General features: G+C 40.1%; 1 protein-coding gene across 2 annotated transcripts in view; it reads left to right on the top strand.

The window, feature by feature from the left end:
* FAM193A (family with sequence similarity 193 member A) overlaps positions 1–19,428 on the top strand; it is a 157,162-nt gene that overhangs the window by 88,979 nt on the left and 48,755 nt on the right. For both annotated transcript variants that reach the window (XM_006152917.2, XM_006152918.2), the window contains exon 12: positions 1,620–1,871. In XM_006152917.2, the coding sequence (XP_006152979.1) occupies positions 1,620–1,871 (252 nt within the window). The remainder of the gene's footprint in view (positions 1–1,619; positions 1,872–19,428) is intronic.

Below are 19,428 nucleotides of genomic sequence, written 5' to 3' on the forward strand. Positions count from 1 at the left end.
CCTTTTTTTTTTTTTTTTTTTTAAGCTTGATTCCTAGAGGTCTACCCTTTACCTGGCTTCTTGGTCAGCTAGCAATTTGGGCAGAGGTTGCCCATGTACCTTGAATCCTTGAGACTCTTTGCTGATGTATCTTTATGCAGATTGGGTGAGGTAACAGCACACAGTCAGCTCTGGTGGTTCCTCCCTTGGGCTCTCTGGTTTTTCTTTGCATGTTCTGGAGTCTCCTGGTCAGCCAGCAAGCTGTGGGCAAGTTCAGAAGCCCTTCCGTGACTCTCCCATTCCCAGGGTATTGTCTGCAACTCACCCTGGCCAAGACCCCAGCCTCAAACTAACCAAACTGCATGTTTCCCTCTTAGTTACCTGCTGAGTCCACTACTTATATTGCTTCACCTCTGCTTGAGATTGAGCTGTCTTATTTGGCCACAGGACTGGTTTTCACAGGCATCCCTTCCCTGACAGAACTCCCATGTCTGGGAATGGGGACCCTGAAGAGTCCCAAGTAAGGAGGCCTGACTGCTGCTCTTACCTGAAGTTCCAGCCAATTTACCTGAATATACACTGCTGAGTATTCTTTCGAGACTGATTTCTAGAGCCTCGATATGGTTGCTTTCGACAGTTGTGTTCAATTTCATACTTGATTTGAGGGAGGCACATCACCAACCTGTTTTCACTTCATCTTAAGCCATAGGCCCTTTCAATTCCATTATGGAGTCATGTATTAAACAGCATGGGGGACCAGCACTTGGCGTAATGGCTATGTTGCTGGACTCCCATGTAGTCGACCGCGGTTCTGGTCTCAGACCTGGCGGCTTAAACTCACGCAGGGTGTATGTGCATGCGTGCACATCCTGAGAGGAGAATGGAGGAGAAGGGATTAAAGCGTGGCCATCCCCCCTAGGGGTGATTTCTCGCTTTCTGTCTCTCTGTCTCTGTCTTTCTGGCAAGTGCACGTGCCCTATAGCAAAGACCTCTCCAAAAAAAAAAAAAAAAAAGAGCAGCATGAACCTAGTGGAGCTTAGTCAAATAGTGGCTTTTTTTTCTCCTGGGTTCCAGCTCCCTCTCTTTGTCTCTGCAGTCATTACCAGCCCCCTTCTCCCTCAGTCAGGCATAGGATACATTTAAAGGGGCTGCAGCCTCCATGGTCACCCACCTGGAGAATGAAGCACACCTCTTTTCTCTCTCTGCAGGCTTCTTCCGGCCCAGTCTCTTAGGTTCTTCCTTTCTCTCATAAGAAAGATCCTGGTTGGGGCCAGCAGGTAGCGTAGGGTTTACATTGTTGGACTCCCATATGACCAACTGTGGTTCGAATTTGAGACTCGGTGGCTTAAAAATTACACTGGGTGCATGTGTGTTCATGCCCAAGATCCCAGGAGAATGGAGGAGAAGAGATTGCAGCATGGCTGTCCCTCTGGAGGGTGATTTCTTACTTTCTCGCACACTCTCTTTCTCTGGCAAGTGCACACCCTGAGGAAAGAATCTTTAGGGAGGACCCTAGTCAACTCAGGATGTCAGGGCAAGCCCTATTTCTTATCTTCGTACTGCTCAATAGAGTCACTGATTTTAATTTAATTCACATTATTTTTTGTTTTACTAAATAGGTACCCTTTCTTTTCTTTCAGGCCGAACAAGCTCCAAATACTTGTGAATGTCATGTATGTAAACAAGAAGCTTCTGGACTGACAGCATCAGCAATGACAGCTGCAGCTCTTCCTCCTGGCCATCAGTTCATGAGCCCAGAAAAGCCTACCCACCCCGCACTGCACCTTTATCCTCACATTCACGGACATGTGCCTTTGCACACCGTCCCACACCTGCCTCGCCCTCTTATCCATCCCACCTTGTATACAGCACCCCCCTTTACACACAGTAAGGTAAGTTGGGGAGAAAGGCCTAAAAGCTCACTCATCACTAATGTCTTACAAAAGTATACATTGAAACAAGCAGAAGTCTATAATAATTAGCAACTTGCATAGTACAGCATTTGCTCTTAATAGGAAAGCCTGCGAAATTCCTTTTACTGTAATCTCTTCAGCACTTGTAATTTAAAACCTTTACAATGGTAAAAAACAATCACAAAGATCATGATTTATTCATTCGGAAATAACTAGAATGTGCAGTGTTTTTCAAATGATTTTGCTGACAGATTAAACTCAGCAGTGCTTCTACTTGTGTCCAGTTATCTACTGACAACATTACAAGGCCTGGCTCATTTTCTTAATGTGATGGGTAAAGTAATTTTTAATGTAGCAAGAGTTCTCTAACATTGGCTGGATTTCACAGGGTCTAAGATGATTATGCTTTCTTACCATGAAAACTAAGGCTTTGTAAGAAGTACACAAACCTAAAGGAAGAATTCTATGTATAATGCTATAGAACATTATAATGTCCTGCAGTTATGGAAAGCTAACCAGGAGGTAGATGGAGGAGGCCTGCAAGAGACCATATGTGTTAAGAGCTCATTCAGGAAATATGGGGTAGGATCTAGAAAACAGTTAATTTTCATGCACTTCTTAGAGAACCTTGTGCATATATTTAGTAAGTTAGACTTTGCAGAGGAAATGTTTAAGTTGGTTTCATTCTTAGTACTTTAGATAGCTTTGCCTCTCTAGCTGTTTTGAACATATTTATCATAATTCTGGTTGTTTTTTATTTTTCTTCATACCAGTTATTATTCTGGTTCAGGATTAGTTCTGATCCATCAAAAAAAAGTGTTTTCTCCAAATTCTACCATTTCACTCTTTAGAATATTGCTTCTCAACTGGGAAAAAAAAGGGAGGACTTGATGTAGAAGGGGCTTTTATAAATTATATGCAATGTGTTTCCCCTGGGATTCGTCGTAAAGTGGAGTATGTGTGTGTTTGCTAGGGAGGGACATAGATGTGAGAACTGAGATTAACAATCGCAGGTTCTGAATAGAGTATAAAGGTTTGGATATTCTATTATAACAAGTACTTGGCACCTACCCAAACTCGTGCTTAAATTTTCTTAGATCGAATGTTAACTCAATTTGAACATTTAATGATGTCTTCATTAATAAGATGTTTTTCAGTAGCATTTTTCAGCTATATAAAAGCAAGGCTATTTTAATTGTCTTCCTGGTTCATAGTCTGTTTTCCTCTGGGTGAATGTGCAAGATTAGGAGGCAGTTTATCTGAATAGAGCTCTATTTCCTGGTCCTGAGAAATGATTATACAGTGTATTTTTACCTATTTTGAGAATCATAAAAATACTCAGTTAAAGTAGTAAAATTGATTATTCCCAAAGCCTAGAGAGAACTGTAATTAAAAATTGATTCTTTTCCCTAACTTTTGGCCTCTTTCTCAGGAAATTATAAGTAAGAGGAAAACAAAAACAGGTTTGGTTTGGTTTGGTTTGAGGACTATCATTTGTGTTTAATATCTATTCCTTTTTTTCGTAGAGAAATTTTTGCTATAGGGAGCATGTACTTACTGGAGAGACACAGAGACACAAAGCAATAACCCCCACCCCCCACCCCCCCCAGGAGAATGGCCACATTATAATCCTTTCTCTTCCATTCTCCTCTCAGGACTTTGGGCATGCACATAAATGTGCCTGGCATGAATTTTAAGCTCCCAGGTCCAGGACTTGAACCACAGTCAACTACATGGGAGTCCAGAAATGTAACCATTGTGCTATGTGCTGGTCCCTAGTAGCTATTCCTTTGATACCTGTTATACTTTCATTCTGTAGCTGGATGTAAAAGCTTCATGGATATAAAAGCAAATTACAGAGGTCAAGCCATATGTAGTAGAGATCATGTAGAAACAGGAATTTATAATTAAGCCTTATTGCAACCATGTTAGCAAAGTCAAGACTATTCACTGATTATTTTAAAATGTTTTCATTGGAAACCATTTTTATTTGGAAAAATAAGGTATGTTGACAAAATGTCATTTGTACCTGATAATGGAAATGTTCTGAATTGTTACTTACCTGGTCTTGCAAAAGTAGTTTCTGTTGAGTTAGTGTGACTTAGCTGAATTATGTGGATACGTCTATACTTAAGTGCATAATACATTAATAACCCCATAGGAATTGGCAAAAGCACCTTCCCAGAGAATGAACAAGCTATATTAGCATGGCACAAATTTGTCTTCAATTACATCAGAATAAGTTTCTTAGACACACTAGGAGGATTTTTCAGTGATGCTCCAAATGTAGTTAGAAGACAGAAAGTGGGTGCTGAATGTGAGGGCAGCTGTTTGCACTGAGGCTCTTCTGACTTGTCTCATGTTGCATTCATTTCTGCATTATTAACAACTTTGGGAATTTTTGCTATGATGAAATCACAGTGGTTGCCTTGAAGACAGTATGTCATTGTAGTTGTAATTCTCCTTTTTTTTCTTTTTTCTTTTCTTTTCTTTTTTTTCTTTTTAATATAAGAGGTTTATTTAGTTCATGTTGCTGGAGGCTAAAGGTCCAAGAGTATGGTACTGTTGTCCGCTTGGCTTCTGGTCATAATTCTTGCTTTTAATTCCTACTTTGGCTATCATGGGTAAATATTCCCTAAAATATTTAGGATGAGAACTGTGAAAAATTAATCTTGAAATTAAAAACAACTTGAAGAGTATGCATGCCTTAAAAAACAATACTGTTGGTGCCAGCAGGTGGCATAGTCATTAAGGCACTAGACTCCCACGTGGTTGACCATGGTTTGAGTTCCAAACCTAGTGCTTGAAACTCACACCAGGCACATGTGCATGCATGCCCAAAATCCCAAGAGGAGAATAGAGAAGTGATTGCAGCTTGGCCATCCCCCCTCAGGGGTGATTTCTCACTTTCTGATTCTATCTCTCTGGGAAGTACATGCACCCTATAGCAAAAATCTCTCAAAAACAAAACAGTACCGTAGCTCATAAAGATATACTTTGATTATGTGTAAACCAGGAATCCTAATAAAAAATAACTTAAAGAGTAAAAACAACTTGTGGGACCAGCAGATGGCATAATGGCTATGTCACTGGATTCCCATGTGGTCAACTGCAGTTCGAGTCCCAGACTGGTGGCTTAAATTCACACTGGGCGTGTGTGCGTGCATGCCCAAGATCCCAAGAGGAGAATGGAGGAGAAGGAATTGCGGCATGGCCTTCCCCCCTGGAGGTGATTTCTTGCTTTCTGTCTCTCTCTGTCTTTCTGGCAAGTGCACACATGTAAAAACCTCTCCAAAAAAAAAAAAAGATTAAAAACAATTTGAAGGCTGATTTCTGTGTTGAGATGTCTTCATGCCAATGATATGTTTAAATCTGTATGTTAAGATTTAAGTTATTTAAAAGATCAAAGTACTTGCAGAGGAAAATACAATTATGAAATACTAGAACAGAAGTAACTATCAGGCCCAGATAATTTAATTCTCAAATAATTGGGAATTTCTCAAATATCTTCTGTTAATTGATTTCTACTTTAATTGTATTATGGTTTATGATTTCTAATCTTTTGAATTTATTAAGATGTGTTTATGGCTCTGAATGTGGTCTGTCATATGAATGTTCCATATAAGCCTTGGAAAAATATGTATTATGCTGTTGTTGGATGAAATAGTCTAGATATCTGTTATGTCTTGTTGATTGATGGTGTTGTTAAGTGCAACTGTGTTCTGATTTTCTGCCTGCTGGGCTCTATCCATTTCTGATAAAGGGGTTGTAGAAGACTCTAGTTACCATAATTCATTCATCTGTTTCTCCTTGCAGTTCTATCAGTTTGGGACTCAGAGTTTTACACTCTGTTGTTGGATGCATACAGGTTAAGGTTTTATTATTACGTGTTCTTGGAATCTTTCCCCATGTAATGTCCTGGTATTATCTCTGGTGACTTTTCTTGCTCCGAAGTCTGGTCTCTCTGAAATTAATTTAACTCCTCTTGCCTGCTTTTAATTAGTATTATGATCATACGTCTTTCTCCATCCATTTACTTTTTTTTTAGTTGTAGTAAAATACACCTAACATGATTTGTCTTCTTACCCAGTTTTAAGTAGAGAGCTCATTGATATTAAATACCACCATAATGTACAACCACCAGCATCATCCTTCTTCATAACTTGTCTTTTGGAGATTTTTACTTTAGGGCACATGCATTTGCTGAAAAGAGAGAAAACTAGAAATCACCCCATGGGGAGATGGTCATACCATGATCCCTTCTCCTCCATTCTTCTCTTGGGATTTGAGGCACTCACACACACACACACACACACACACACACACACACACACATGCCTGTTCTGAGTTTCAAGTTGCCAGGTCTAGAACTTGAACCATGTTGAGCCATGTGGGAGTCTAGCACCTCAAACACCTTCCCCTCTGTTGATCTCCTCAGTAACTCTTTTCGGCTTATAAAACTGAAACTTTTGACCCATTCAACAATAACTCCCTACTTCCCCTTTCTCCCAGTCTCTAACAACCACTATTCTGCTTTCTGTCTCTAGGATTGTGACTCCTCTTAAGTACCTAATATGGGAGAACTTCATAAAGCTTTTGGAAAATGTAATTAAAGGGTAAAAAAAAAAAAAAAAAAATTTACTCCTCAACATAATTCATCAAGTTTAAGACTTTGGAAACAATACTACTAGTCATTTAGTCCATCCCTAATAAACTGAAGGCCCTTAGAATTTAATCATATCAATATAGTCCTTTTTATTATTTTATTTCTTTATTTTTAGGTTTGCTTTAGGGCACATGTACTAAACAGAAAAAGAGAGAGAGAAACTGAGAAAGCAAGCCTCCAGGTCAGGCTTAAACTGTGGTTGTCCACGTGGAAGTCCAGCACCTTAACCACCATGACACCTGTTGGCCCCACAGTCCTTTTTATTATTAACAAAGAAGAGAGAGTACATTTGAAGATTTAATTTTATTTATTTTATTTTTATTATTATTTTTTTTTTGGAGAGGTTTTTGCTATAGGGCACGTGCGCTCGCCAGACAGACAGAGAGACAGAGAGATAGAAAGCAGGAAATCACCCCCCAGGGGGGATGGCCACGCCGCAATCCCTTCTCCTCCATGCTCCTCTCGGGATCTTGGGCACACAGGCACACGCGCCCGGCGTGAGTTTAAGGCACCGGCCCGGGACTCGAACCACGGTCGACTACGTGGGAGTCCAGCGACATAGCCATTACGCCAACTGCTGGTCCCAAGATTTTATTTTTTTAAGATTAATAAACAACAGGGCCAGCAGACGGTGTAATGGTTATATTGCTGGAATCCCACGTAGTTGACTGCGGTGCAAGTCCTGGACCTGGCAGCTTAAAACTCATGCTGGCTGCATGTGCGTGTGTGCCCAAAATCCTAAGAGGGGAATGGAGAAGAAGAGATTGTGGTGTGGTCATACCCCTTCAGGAATAATGTCTTGCCTTTTATCTCTCTGGCAAGCACACGTGCCGTGTAGCAAAAATCTCTTTTAAAAATCTCTTTTTTGGTGGGGGGGAGGTTTTTGCTATAGGGTACGTGCGCTCGCCAGACAGACAGAGAGAGACATAGAGACAGAAAGCGAGAAATCACCCCCAAGGAAGATGGCCACGCCGCAATCCCTTCTCTTCCATTCTCCTCTCAGGATCTTGGACACGCACGCACATGCGCCCGGTGTGAGTTTTAAGCCACTGGGTCCGGGACGCGAACCGCGGTCGACTCCGTGGGAGTCCAGCGACATAGCCATTACGTTAACTGCTGGTTCCCTTAAAAGTCTCTTTTAAATGATTAAATTGGGACCAGCAGATGGTATGGTTGTTAAGGTGCTGGACTCCCACATGGCTGACCAAGGTTTGAGTCCCGGATCTGGTGGCTTGCTTTCTGTCTCTCTCTGGTCAAAATAAATAGTAATAAGCCGACTCCGTGGGAGTCCAGCGACATAGCCATTACGTTAACTGCTGGTTCCCTTAAAAGTCTCTTTTAAATGATTAAATTGGGACCAGCAGATGGTATGGTTGTTAAGGTGCTGGACTCCCACATGGCTGACCAAGGTTTGAGTCCCGGATCTGGTGGCTTGCTTTCTGTCTCTCTCTGGTCAAATTAAATAGTAATAAGAATAATAAAATTTAATAAATAATTCTTTTTTAAAAGATTAATTAAAAAATAAGTCAAAAGGAACCAAATCGGGACTGTAAGATAGATGCCTAATGATTTACCCTCCCCTTAAAAACAAAACAAAACAGGTGTATTTCTACTAGAGCTTTGGTTTTTTTCAGAGCACTAACATAAGCAAATGTTACTGCTTTTGGTCTTTCTGAAAGTCAACCAACAAAATGCCTGGAGCATCCTTCAGATACTGTTGCCATTTCCTTTTCTCTTGATTGGTCTAATTTTAGTTGAACTGAACCACCTTCTCTCTTGGGAGCCATTGCTTTGATTGTGCTTTTTGTCTTTAGGATTATATTAGTAAGGCAATTTTTCATCTTCTGTTATAGTTGGTCAAAGAAAGTTCTAGGATCTTGATCCCGCTTGTTTAGAGTTTCCATTAAAAAATTTAAGAAAACATAATAAATAAAATTTCCATTGAAAGCCTTGGTCTTTCCTGCAGCTGATCTGGGCACACAAACAAGACTAATTTTTTCCTTGCAAATTGATGTGGATGAGCGTCATCTTCAGCACTTTCATCCTTTCATTACATTAGTTACCCATATATAAAGTGCTGGTTTCTTTGAGTCTTTATCCCAGTAAACTTTTTTTGTAAAGCATCAGTGATTTCACCATCCTTTTACCCAAGCATCACCATAAATTTTTTTTTTTGAGAGGTTTTCGCTATAAGGGCGCGTGCGCTCGCCAGACAGACAGAGAGAGACATAGAGACAGAAAGCGAGAAATCACCCCCCGGGGGGATGGTCACGTCGCAATTCCTTCTCCTCCATTCTCCTCTTGGGATCTTGGGCGTACACGCGCCCAGCGTGAATTTTAAGCCACCGGGTCCGGGACGCGAACCACGGTCGACTACGTGGGAGTCCAGCTACATAGCCATTACGCTAACTGCTGGTTCCCAGCATCACCATAAATTTTATGTTTATTCTTCAACTTCAACAGAATTAATATTTCTCTGATAGGGGCTCTTTTCAAATTGATTTCGTATCTTTCTTAATGTCTCAAAATAGATTCTCTTCAGACATAACCAAGTAGCATAAGTCTTATTTTTGTGCAGAAAATTTTTGAAACCCTTCCGTAGTTTTTTCATAATATGCACTTTCCTTGAAATTATTGAAGGCCACACCCCTACCCCTACCTCAGCTCGTGTACATGGAATCATACAGTATTTGTCTTTGTGTGACTGGCTTATGTCACTTTGCATAATGTCCTCAAAGTTCATCCATATTGTAGCATATTGCAGAATTTCCTTGCTTTTTAAGGTTGAATAATATTCTGTTATATGGATATGCCATATTTTGCTTATCCATTCATCCATCAATGAACACTTGAGTTGTTTGTACATGTTACCTATTGTGAATACTGCTATGAAGATAAGATACAGATATTTCTTTCAGATCCTGCTTCCAATTCTTTTTCATATTTTCCCAGAACTGAAATTGCAGGATCCTATGGTACTTTTTTTTTTTTTTTTTTTTTTTTTTTTGGGTGGGCTGCCCCCGCCCAAAAAAGAGGACTGAGAGACAGAAAGTTAGAAATCACCCCCCCACGGGGGGGAGATGGCCACGCCGCAGTCCTTTCTCCTCCATTCTCCTCTCATGATCCTGGGCATGCATGCACATGCACCCGGCGTGAGTTTAAGCCACCGGGTCCAGGACTTGAACCACGGTCGACTACATGGGAGTCCAGCGACATAGCCATTATGCTAACTGTGGTCCCCATATGGTAATTTTTTAAGAGGGTTTTTTTTTGTTTGTTTTTTTGTTGTTTTTTTGTTTTTTTGCTGTAGGGTAAATCCACTAATTGGAGAGACAGAGAGATACAAAGTGAGAAATCATCCCCCAGGGGGGTGTGGTCATGCTGCAATCCCTTGTCCTCCATTCTCCCCTTGGAATTTTGCGTATACACACACACACACCTGGCGTGAGTTTTAAGCCACCAGATCTGGGACTCAAACTGCAGTTGACTATGTGGGAGTCCAGCAACGTAACCATTACGCCATCTGCTGGTCCCTGTTTGTAAGTTCTTGAGGAAGTGCAATAGTGTTCTCCACAGTGACTATACCATCTTACATTTCTATTCACATCTTCATCAACTCGTCTTTGTTTGCTGTTTTCTTTTTGTTTTTTGTTTGTTTGTTTTTAGTTTTACCAGAGAATATGTGTATTCACCAGAAAAAGAAGAAAGGGGAAGGGAGAAACACTCTCACCATGGGATGTGGTCACACTACAATCCCTTCTCCATTTTTCTATCCTGTTGGGGATTGGGGCATGCATGGACATATGCCCAACATGTTTTTCAAGCATCAGGGGCTGGAACCACATAGTTGTCCATGTGAGATCTGGCACCCTTAACTACCAGGGGCCAGCCTATTTTCTGTTTTGTTTGGTCGTTGGTTTTGTTTGTGTATTAACCATCCTAATGGATATGAGATGTTGTCATCACATATGGTTTTGATTAGCATTTTCCTAATAACTACTGATATTAATTGTCTTTTCTTGTGCTTATTGGCCATTTTCATATCTTCTCCGTCTGATTCCTTGGCCTGTTACTGAATTGGGTTCTTTATTTTGTTGTTGTGTTTTAGGTGTAACCTATATATTCTGGATAGTAATCCTTGAAAAGACACATGGTTTGCAACTGTTTTCTCTCACTCTGTGGGTTGCCTTTTTACCTATTGATTGGTCTTTTGATGCACAATATTTAAAATTTTAATTTTTAAAATTTTTTTAGGTTTTTGCCATAGGGTACGTGTGCTCACCAGAGAGAAAAAGTGAGAAATCACCCCCTACCACCACCCAAGAGGGGTTGGCTACACTACAGTCTCTTTTCTTCCATTCTACTCTCAGGGTTTGGAGCACACATGCACATGCACATGTGGCCAGCATGATTTTCAGGCTTCCGGGTCTGGGGCTCAAGCCATGGTAGTCAGCCATTTAGAAGCCTGGTGCTTTAACCACCATGCTACCTGTAGGCCCCATTTAAACATTGTTATGGAGGGACCAGCAGTTAGTGTAATGGCTATGTCACTGGACTCCCATGTAGTGGACCACAGTTTGAGTCCCAGACCCAGTGGCTTAAATTCACGCCGGGTGCAAATGGCATGCCCAAATCCTCAAGGGGGAATGGAAAAAAAGGGATTGTGGCATGGCCCTCCCCCCGGGGGGGGGGGGGTGATTTCTTACTTTCTGTCTCTCTGTCTCTCTCTGTCTTTCTGGCAAGTGCACGCACCCTATAGCAAAAACCTCTCCAAAAAAGAAATAATAAAAATAAATAAAAAATTTTATGGAATCGAATTGGTCTGCTTTTTCTTTTGTTGCCTCTGCCTTTCATATTACATCCAAGAAATTGTTGCCAAATTCAATATTTAAAGTTTTTGCTGTATTTTCTCGTAAAATTTTAATTGTTTCAGGCCCACATTTAGGTCTTTGATACTTTTGAATTTAATTTTTATATATAGTAAGATTTGGGTCCAACTTTTGCATGTGAATGTCAAGTTTTCCTAGTCCCATTTGTTAAAGACTGTCCTCAGGACCAGCAGGTGGCCTAGTGGTTGAGGCACTGGCCTCCCATGTGACCAACCATGGTTCCATTACTGGACCCAGCGGTTTGAAACTCACAGTGGATGGATGTGCATGTTTGCCCCAAATCCCAAGAGAGTAGAAGAGAGGGGATTGCAGCATGGCCATCCCCCCTGGGGAGAGGGGGGTGGTGATTTCTCACTTTTCTGTTTCTTTGTCTCTTTGTCTCTCCACGAACATCTGTGCTCTAAAGCAAAAATCTCTCTCAAAAACAAGACAAACTAAAACAAAAAACTATTCTTTCCTTATTGAATAGCCTTGGCACTCCTGTTTAAAGTAATTTGACCATATATGTGAGGGTTGTTTCTGGGCTCTCTTCTGTTTTGTTTCATTGGCCAAAGTATCTGTCTTTATTACCAGTATTGTCTGCTTTGATTTTAGCTTTGTAGTAAGTTTTGAAATCAGGAAATGGGCCCTTTGTTCTCTTTTCAAGATTATTTTGACTATTTAGTTAGGCTCTTTTGAGATTTCATGAATTTTAAGATGGATTTTTCTATTTCTTTCTGTAAGAAACACTGTTGAGATTTTGATAAGAGTGTATTACTTGTAGATCACTTGGGGTACTATTCAATAGGATGGACATTTTAACAGTATTAAGTCTGAACATACTCAGTGTTTCATTTTATTTATATCTTTAATTTGGCTTATCAGTGTTGTGTAGTTTTCATTGTATGTTTCTTTGGTTAATTCCTAAGTATTCTTTTTTATATTATTGTGGATAGAATTATTTTAATAATTTCCTCTTCTAATTGTTCATTGTAAGTATATAGAAATGTAATTGACTTTTGAGTGTTCACTTTGTATTTCGCTATATAGCCAAATTAATTTATTCTAACTTTGTTTTGTTTTGGTGGAATCTTTCAGTTGTTCTGTGTATAAAATCATGTGCTCTGACGGGATCAGCAGTTAGCGTAATGAGTATGTTGTTGGACTCCCATGTAGTCGACCGTGGTTTGAGTCTCAAACCTGGCTGCTTAAACTCACACCAGGTGTGTGTGTGTGTGTGTATGCGTGTGCCCAAGATCCCGAGAGGAGAATGGAGAAGGGATTGCAGCGTGGCCATCCTCCCTGGGGGGTGATTTCTCGTTTTCTGTCTCTCTGTCTGTCTGTCTGGCGAGCGCACACACACTATAGCAAAAACCTCTCTATAAAAGAAAAAAATCATATGCCCTAGGAACCGAAGTAATTTTACTTCTTCCTTTCCAATTTGGATAACTTTTATTTGTTTTTTTTTACTTAATTGCTCTGGCTGAAATGTTCAATACTATGTTGAATAGAAGTGGCAAAAGTGTGCATCCTTGGCTTATTTCTAATATTCAAGGAGAAGCTTTTAGTCATTAACCATACAGTTGCCATTCTAAGGGATATGACATAGTATCATATCATCGTTTTGATTTACATTCCCAAATAGGGAGGTAGGTTTTTAATATATGACTTTTATTCTGTTGAGGGTAGACTCTGTTCTGTGTCGAGTGTTATGAAAGGGTATTCAATTTTGAATATTGAATTTTGTCAAATGCTTTTTCTATATCTGTTGAGTTTTGTTTTTCTTTTTACTTTATTCTCTTATTGTGGTATATTACCCTTATATTACCCTGACTGATTCCATATGTTAAATTATTTTTCTATTCCATGAATAAAATCCAGTTGGTCATGTGTGTGATCTCTGTACTATGCTGCTGAATTCAGTTTGCTAGTATTTTGTGGGAGCTTTTAGCAGCAATTCAGGATATTGATCTGTAGATTTGTTATATTATCTTTGTTATCTTTGGCTGCTTTGGTATGAAAGTAATATTGACTATATAAAATGAGTTAGGTTGTGTTTTCTCTTTTTTAAGTTTTTTGGAAAGTTTTAGGATTATTATTTGTTATATATATATATATTTTTTATGATAACATATGTGTACACACAGAGAAAGTAAAACACCTTTCATCTGAATCCCCTTTCTACAGCGCTTCAATCCTGGGCACCTGATACACACCTAGCATGTTTTCACACCTATCTGGAAATCTGAACCCATAGTCAGACACATAGCTTCCAGCCTACTCTTAGGTTCCCACTGCACGTTAATGGGTAGGCTGTACTTAACCTTTTAATGTTTGGCCGAATTTACCATTGAAGCCATTGGATTCAGGGCTTTGTCAGAGAATTTTTGACCTATTTAGATTTTTCTATTTCATTTCTAATTTTAGTAATTTGAGTGTCCTCTTTTTTTCCTTAGTCCATCTTGCTATAGGTTTGTCAATTTTCTTGTCAATACACACACACTACACACACACACACATACACACACACACATACATATGTGTGTGTGTGTATGTGTGTGTGTGTATATATGTATGTGTGTGTGTGTATATTTCATGAGTGAAACAGATACAGCAGCCCTAATAGGATCTTAATTCTGTGATCTACCCCTTAGCCTCATTCAGCCTAGATAATGGGCATATATATTTCTGGCATTTTGAGGAAGAGCTCCAGCAAAGCATTATTGTGTTTTATTTTGTATATCTAGCCCCTTTGTTTGTTTTGGGAATTTTTTGCTATAGGGTACGCATGCTCACCAGAGAGAAAGACAGACACACACACACACACACCCCCCGGGGGGACAGCCATACTGCAATCCCTTCTCCTCCATTCTCCTCACAATTTTGGGCATGTATGCACCCGGTATGAATTTCAAGCTGCTGGGTCTGGGACTCAAACTGTGGTTAGGCCAGGGAGTCCAGCACCTTAACCACTATAATCAAAGCATTTATAACTATACATTTTCCCCGTAACACTTGTTTTCACTATGTCCAATAGTTTTCTTTGAGAGATTTTTGCCATAGAACATGTGCGCTTGCCCGAGAGACAGAAAGAAAGCGAAAAATCACCGCTCAGACATGGTCACACTGCATCCGCTCTCCGTTCTCTTCTCGGGATCCTGGGCATGCATGTGCATACACACACACCTGGCGTGAACTTCAAGCTGATGGGTCCAGGATTCAAACCACAGTCAGCCATACGGGAATCCAGCATCCCAAACACTGTGCCACCTGCTGGCCCCAGGTTTTTTTGTTTGTTTGTTTTATTCTGATAGAGCCAGCTATATAGCCTTGTGATTAAAGGACTAATAGCCAATCGCAGTTCAAATCCCAGCACTGGAGCTTGAAAAACACACCAGCACATGTGCGCGCATGCCCTGTATCCCCACAGTATGGAGATGGAGGACAGGATTGTGGCATTTCTATACCCCATTGGGTTCTCTCTCTCTCTCTTTCTCTGTCCCTCTGGCGACGAGCACACATGCCCTCCAGCAACTAAAAAAAAAGAAAAAAGAAAAATGTATACTCTGATGATCCCTGTCTTTTCATTGGTGTGTTTATACAATTCACATTGAAAATGATGTCTCATGTGTTTGTATTAATATCAACCATGTTGGTAGCTGTTTTCATTAACCAGAGGCTTTTTCTGCTTTCTCCACTTTTAGTTGAACATTTTATAATTCCATTCTGTTTCTTCTCAGCATACCAATTCTACTTTAAAAAAATTTCTTACAGTTGCCTTAGAATTCACAATATACATTTTTAACTAATCTAACCCCCCCAAACACTATTCAACTTCTTGTGTGTACAGTTAGCTTTCAGTAGATTATTCCCAATCCTTCCTTTTATTCCTTGTGACATTGTTGTCATTATTTTCACTTATCCATATGTTATTCAATCTATTGTTGCTATTAAAAGTATTATCTTTTATGTCAGTGAATAACAAGAAAAATAGATTTTATTTTACTTTTACTCCTTCTCTGATGCTCTTCCTTTTGTTATATAGATCCATCTTTCTCAAACCTGAATTATTTTCCTTCTGCCTGAAGAAAATCTTTTAACATTTCTTACAGGGCAGGTCTGCGGCGATGAGTTCCCTCAGTTTTTGTTTGTCTGAGGAAGTCTTTATTTCTCCTTCACTTTTGAAGGATTATTTCGCTGGATACACAATTCTAGGTTGGTGGTTTTTTTTTTTCTTTAAACATTTAAATATATTTAACTCCCCTCTTTCCTTACTTGCATGGTTTCTTATGTTATCTATAATTCTTTTCCTTGTTCTTCTATAGGTTTCTCCCCAAACTCCTCAGCTTCTTTCAAGATTTTCTGTCTTTGGTTTTCTGCAGATTTAATGTTATATGCTTACATATAGCTTTTGGGGTACTTATTCTGTGTGGTGTTCTTTGAACTCCTGGGATCTGTGGTATCTGTCATCAGTTTTGGAGAATTTTCAACCGTTACTTTCAAATATTTGTTCACTCCTTCCAGCATTCCAATTCCATGTGTTTTATCTCTTGAAATTGCCCCATAATTCTTGGATGTTTTGTTCTGGTCTTCAGGGTGGTAGGCTGTTTTTGTCATTGTTTTTGTTCGTTTGTTAATCATTCTTTTTGCATTTCATTTTGTGAACTTTCCTTTTTTTCCCTAAGAATTATTTAATTTTATTTATTCATTCATTCATTTTATTTTAATTTGACCAGAGAGATACATAGAGAGAGAAAGTAAGAAAGCCAAGCCACCAGGTTCGGGACTCGAACCATGGTTGGCCATGTGGGAGTGTCCAGCGCCTTAACCACCATGCCCCAAGTTTGAGAACTTTCTATTGATATCTCTTACAGCTTACTAATCTATCTGTTCTACATGTTGTTTATTGTTTTATTAGAACCCTGAGCATACTAATCATTTTAGACTCCCTATCTGATGTTTTTATCCCCATATTTTTTCTCTTGTTTTCTCTGTCTGAATTTTGTATTAAATTGACATTAATCCCCATTCTGTTTTTCTTTTTTTTTTCTTGAGAGGTTTTTGCTATAGGGCGCTTGCGCTCGCCGAATAGAGAGAGAGAGAGAGAGACAGAAAGTGAGAAATCACACCCCCCCCCCAGGGGAGATGGCCATGCCGTAATCCCTTCTCCTCCATTCTCTCAGGATCTTGGGCATGCACGCACACACGCCCTGCATGAGTTTAAGCCACCGGGTCTGACACTCAAACCGTGGTCAACTACATGGGAGTCCAGCCACATGGCCATTGTGCCAACTGCTGGTCTCTTTCAAGTTTCTCATCTTCTGTGTCTCTAAAATTCTACCTTCTGGGACCAGTAGATAGCATAATGGTTATCTGGCTGGACTCCCACATAGTTAACCACAGTTCTAGTCCCAGCCCTGGCTGCTTAAAACTCATGCCAGGTGCGTGTGCATGTGTGCCCACAATCCCAAGAGGAGAATGGAGGAGAAGGGATTGCGGCATGGCCATCCCCCAGGGGGATGATTTCTCACTTTCTGTTTCTCTCTGTCTTTCCAGTGAACGCATGCACCCTATAGCAAAGATTTCTCTGTAAAAACACACACACACACACACACACACACACACATACAAGAACTTATTTTGGATCAATCTTCCAAATAAGAGATTCTTTAATGGTACCTGACTTAAGTTGTACTCCTTTATTTCTAAGCTTTAATCTACTTTTATTCACTAAGCATGTTTAGCAATTTTTTATGTTCTTAGTCCTTTATTTTTTTCATTTTTTGTTTCTTTAAGCGTTTCACCAGTTATTCTTTATACAATGAAATTTTGTGGATCTAAATCTGTGTTGTGTGATTTCTGCTGACATCACTTAAGATGTTTTGTTTTCTTGCCTGATTTTTTATTATGAGGTCATGTGTTGTTCAGCTTACTCTGTGAGATTCCTCAGGTCCTAAAATAGGGGTTGCTTTCCTTAAGAGAGGATATGTGGGGCCAGCAGGTGGCATACTAGTTAAAGGTGGTGTACTCCCACATGGTCGACCGCAGTTTGAGTCCCAGACCTGATGGCTTGCCTTTTCACTTTTCCTCTCTCCCTATCTCTCTCTTTGATCAAACTGGAAAATAACAATAATAATAATAAATCAAGTTAAATAAAAAATAATTTAAAGAAAAAAAGGAGAGAGGATCTTCATTTGCATGTGCAAGTAGGGTGCACCCAACTGAGACTCTCTGAGCTCCTCAGAGTCTCCCTTTCTACCACATCCTATGTGGAATCCTGTCTAGATCTCCACATCATCGTAATAATGGTGTACCTTGGGACCAGCAGATGGCATAATGGTTACATTCCTGGACTCCCTCATGGACAACTGCGGTTAGAGTTCCAGACTCAGAGGCTTGAAACTCACTCCAGGCACATGTGTGTATGTGACCAAAATCCCAAGAGGAGAGTGGAGGAGAAGGGATTGCAGCATGGCCATCCCCCTACCCCCAGGGGTGATTTCTCACTTTCTGTCTGTCTTTTGGCAAAGTGTTCACCCGATGGCAAAAATCTGTCTGAAAAAATAATAATGGTGTACATTCCAAAAAACCATCCCTTCCCCTTGTCTTTCACTTCCTTTTCTAACCATCTTTTCACTTCTTTGTGTCCATTGCCTTTGTATATAACAGTTTGCTACTAACATATGTATGCTGTTATTTCTGATCTAAAGTTAAGTAGTCCTTACCTGACAAAGCTCAGGCCAAGGGGGAAAGAACAGCCTTAAAGGGAAGAGCAAACACAGCAAGGATGCTGTACCTCTCTGCTCTTTCCCACAACAGGTTTTCACCTGCTGTCCCATGTCGCCTAGGAGTGATAGATCATGACCCTGCAGGCCCAGAATTTGTACTGGAATCCAAGGCTGCCAACTTTAAATCCTGTGTCTTTTTCATTCAACATGAAAAATGTGTTACAATGTACTACCGTAGTAGGAAGGAGCTTAGAAATAGAAAGATGACTTGAATTCTCCACTGGGAGCGAGGGGAATTAACAAAGGTCACTGAGTTCTGGCTCTCAGTGAGTTCAGTACATTAGGTAGAGCCTAATGATTCAGAGAGAATCTGGACCTTGATTGATCCTACATGGCTGTGGGCCTTGTGGTCTCAGTCCTTGGTTAGCTCTGACATTCAGAGTGTATCCATACAGCTCCTTTCCAAGTTATCTTGAGACTTAAGTAGAAACACTGCCAAAATTTTATTATAGTGAAAATTCAGGTTGTGACTCAGGGGAAGGGAGGAGCTGTATGGAGAATAAATAAATAAATCTACTTGGGGATCATATTGTGATGTTTAATCTGTATTTCACTTTGAAGATCATTCTAGTCTGGGAACTATCCAGGCCAAAACAAAGCTGGTCCTTTTGCCTCTTTACCATCTCTAAGGGGGATATTAAAAAACCTTATGGGCCAGCAATTGGCATCGTGGTTGAGACATTGGACTACCACATGGCTGACTGCAGTTTGAGTCCTGGACCCAGAGGCTTGAAACACGCCAGGTGCATGTGCATGCATGCCCAAAATCCCAAGAGGAGAATAGAGGAGAAAGGATTGCAGCATGGTTTTCCCCCCTTGGGGAAGGGGATTTCTCTCTTTCTCTGTCTCTCTGGCAAATACACATAACTTACAGCAAAAATCTGTTGTTATTTTTTTTTTTTAAAGAAAAAACTTTAGTTAAGCAGAAATAGCATCACTCAACTTTCTTGCTAACTGGAATATAACTAAAATTTTGAATTTTATTTGAATACTTAGTGTTGGACATCTCTCAAGTGTATTTTTTTAAAGACTTATAATTATTATTTTAAAATTTGACCAGAGAGAGGTGGGGGGGTGTGTGTGAGAAAGCAAGCTGCCAGGTGAGGGACTCAAACCAGGGTTGGCCATGTGGGAGTCCAGTGCCTCAACTACCACGCCACCTGCTGGCCCCTCGAGTGGATTTTTAATGATTTAGTGTTTCACTTTCTTGCCTC

The sequence above is a fragment of the Tupaia chinensis genome, unplaced genomic scaffold, assembly GCF_000334495.1.
Source record: "Tupaia chinensis unplaced genomic scaffold, TupChi_1.0 Scaffold000360_1, whole genome shotgun sequence".
Taxonomy (NCBI): Eukaryota; Metazoa; Chordata; class Mammalia; order Scandentia; family Tupaiidae; genus Tupaia; species Tupaia belangeri.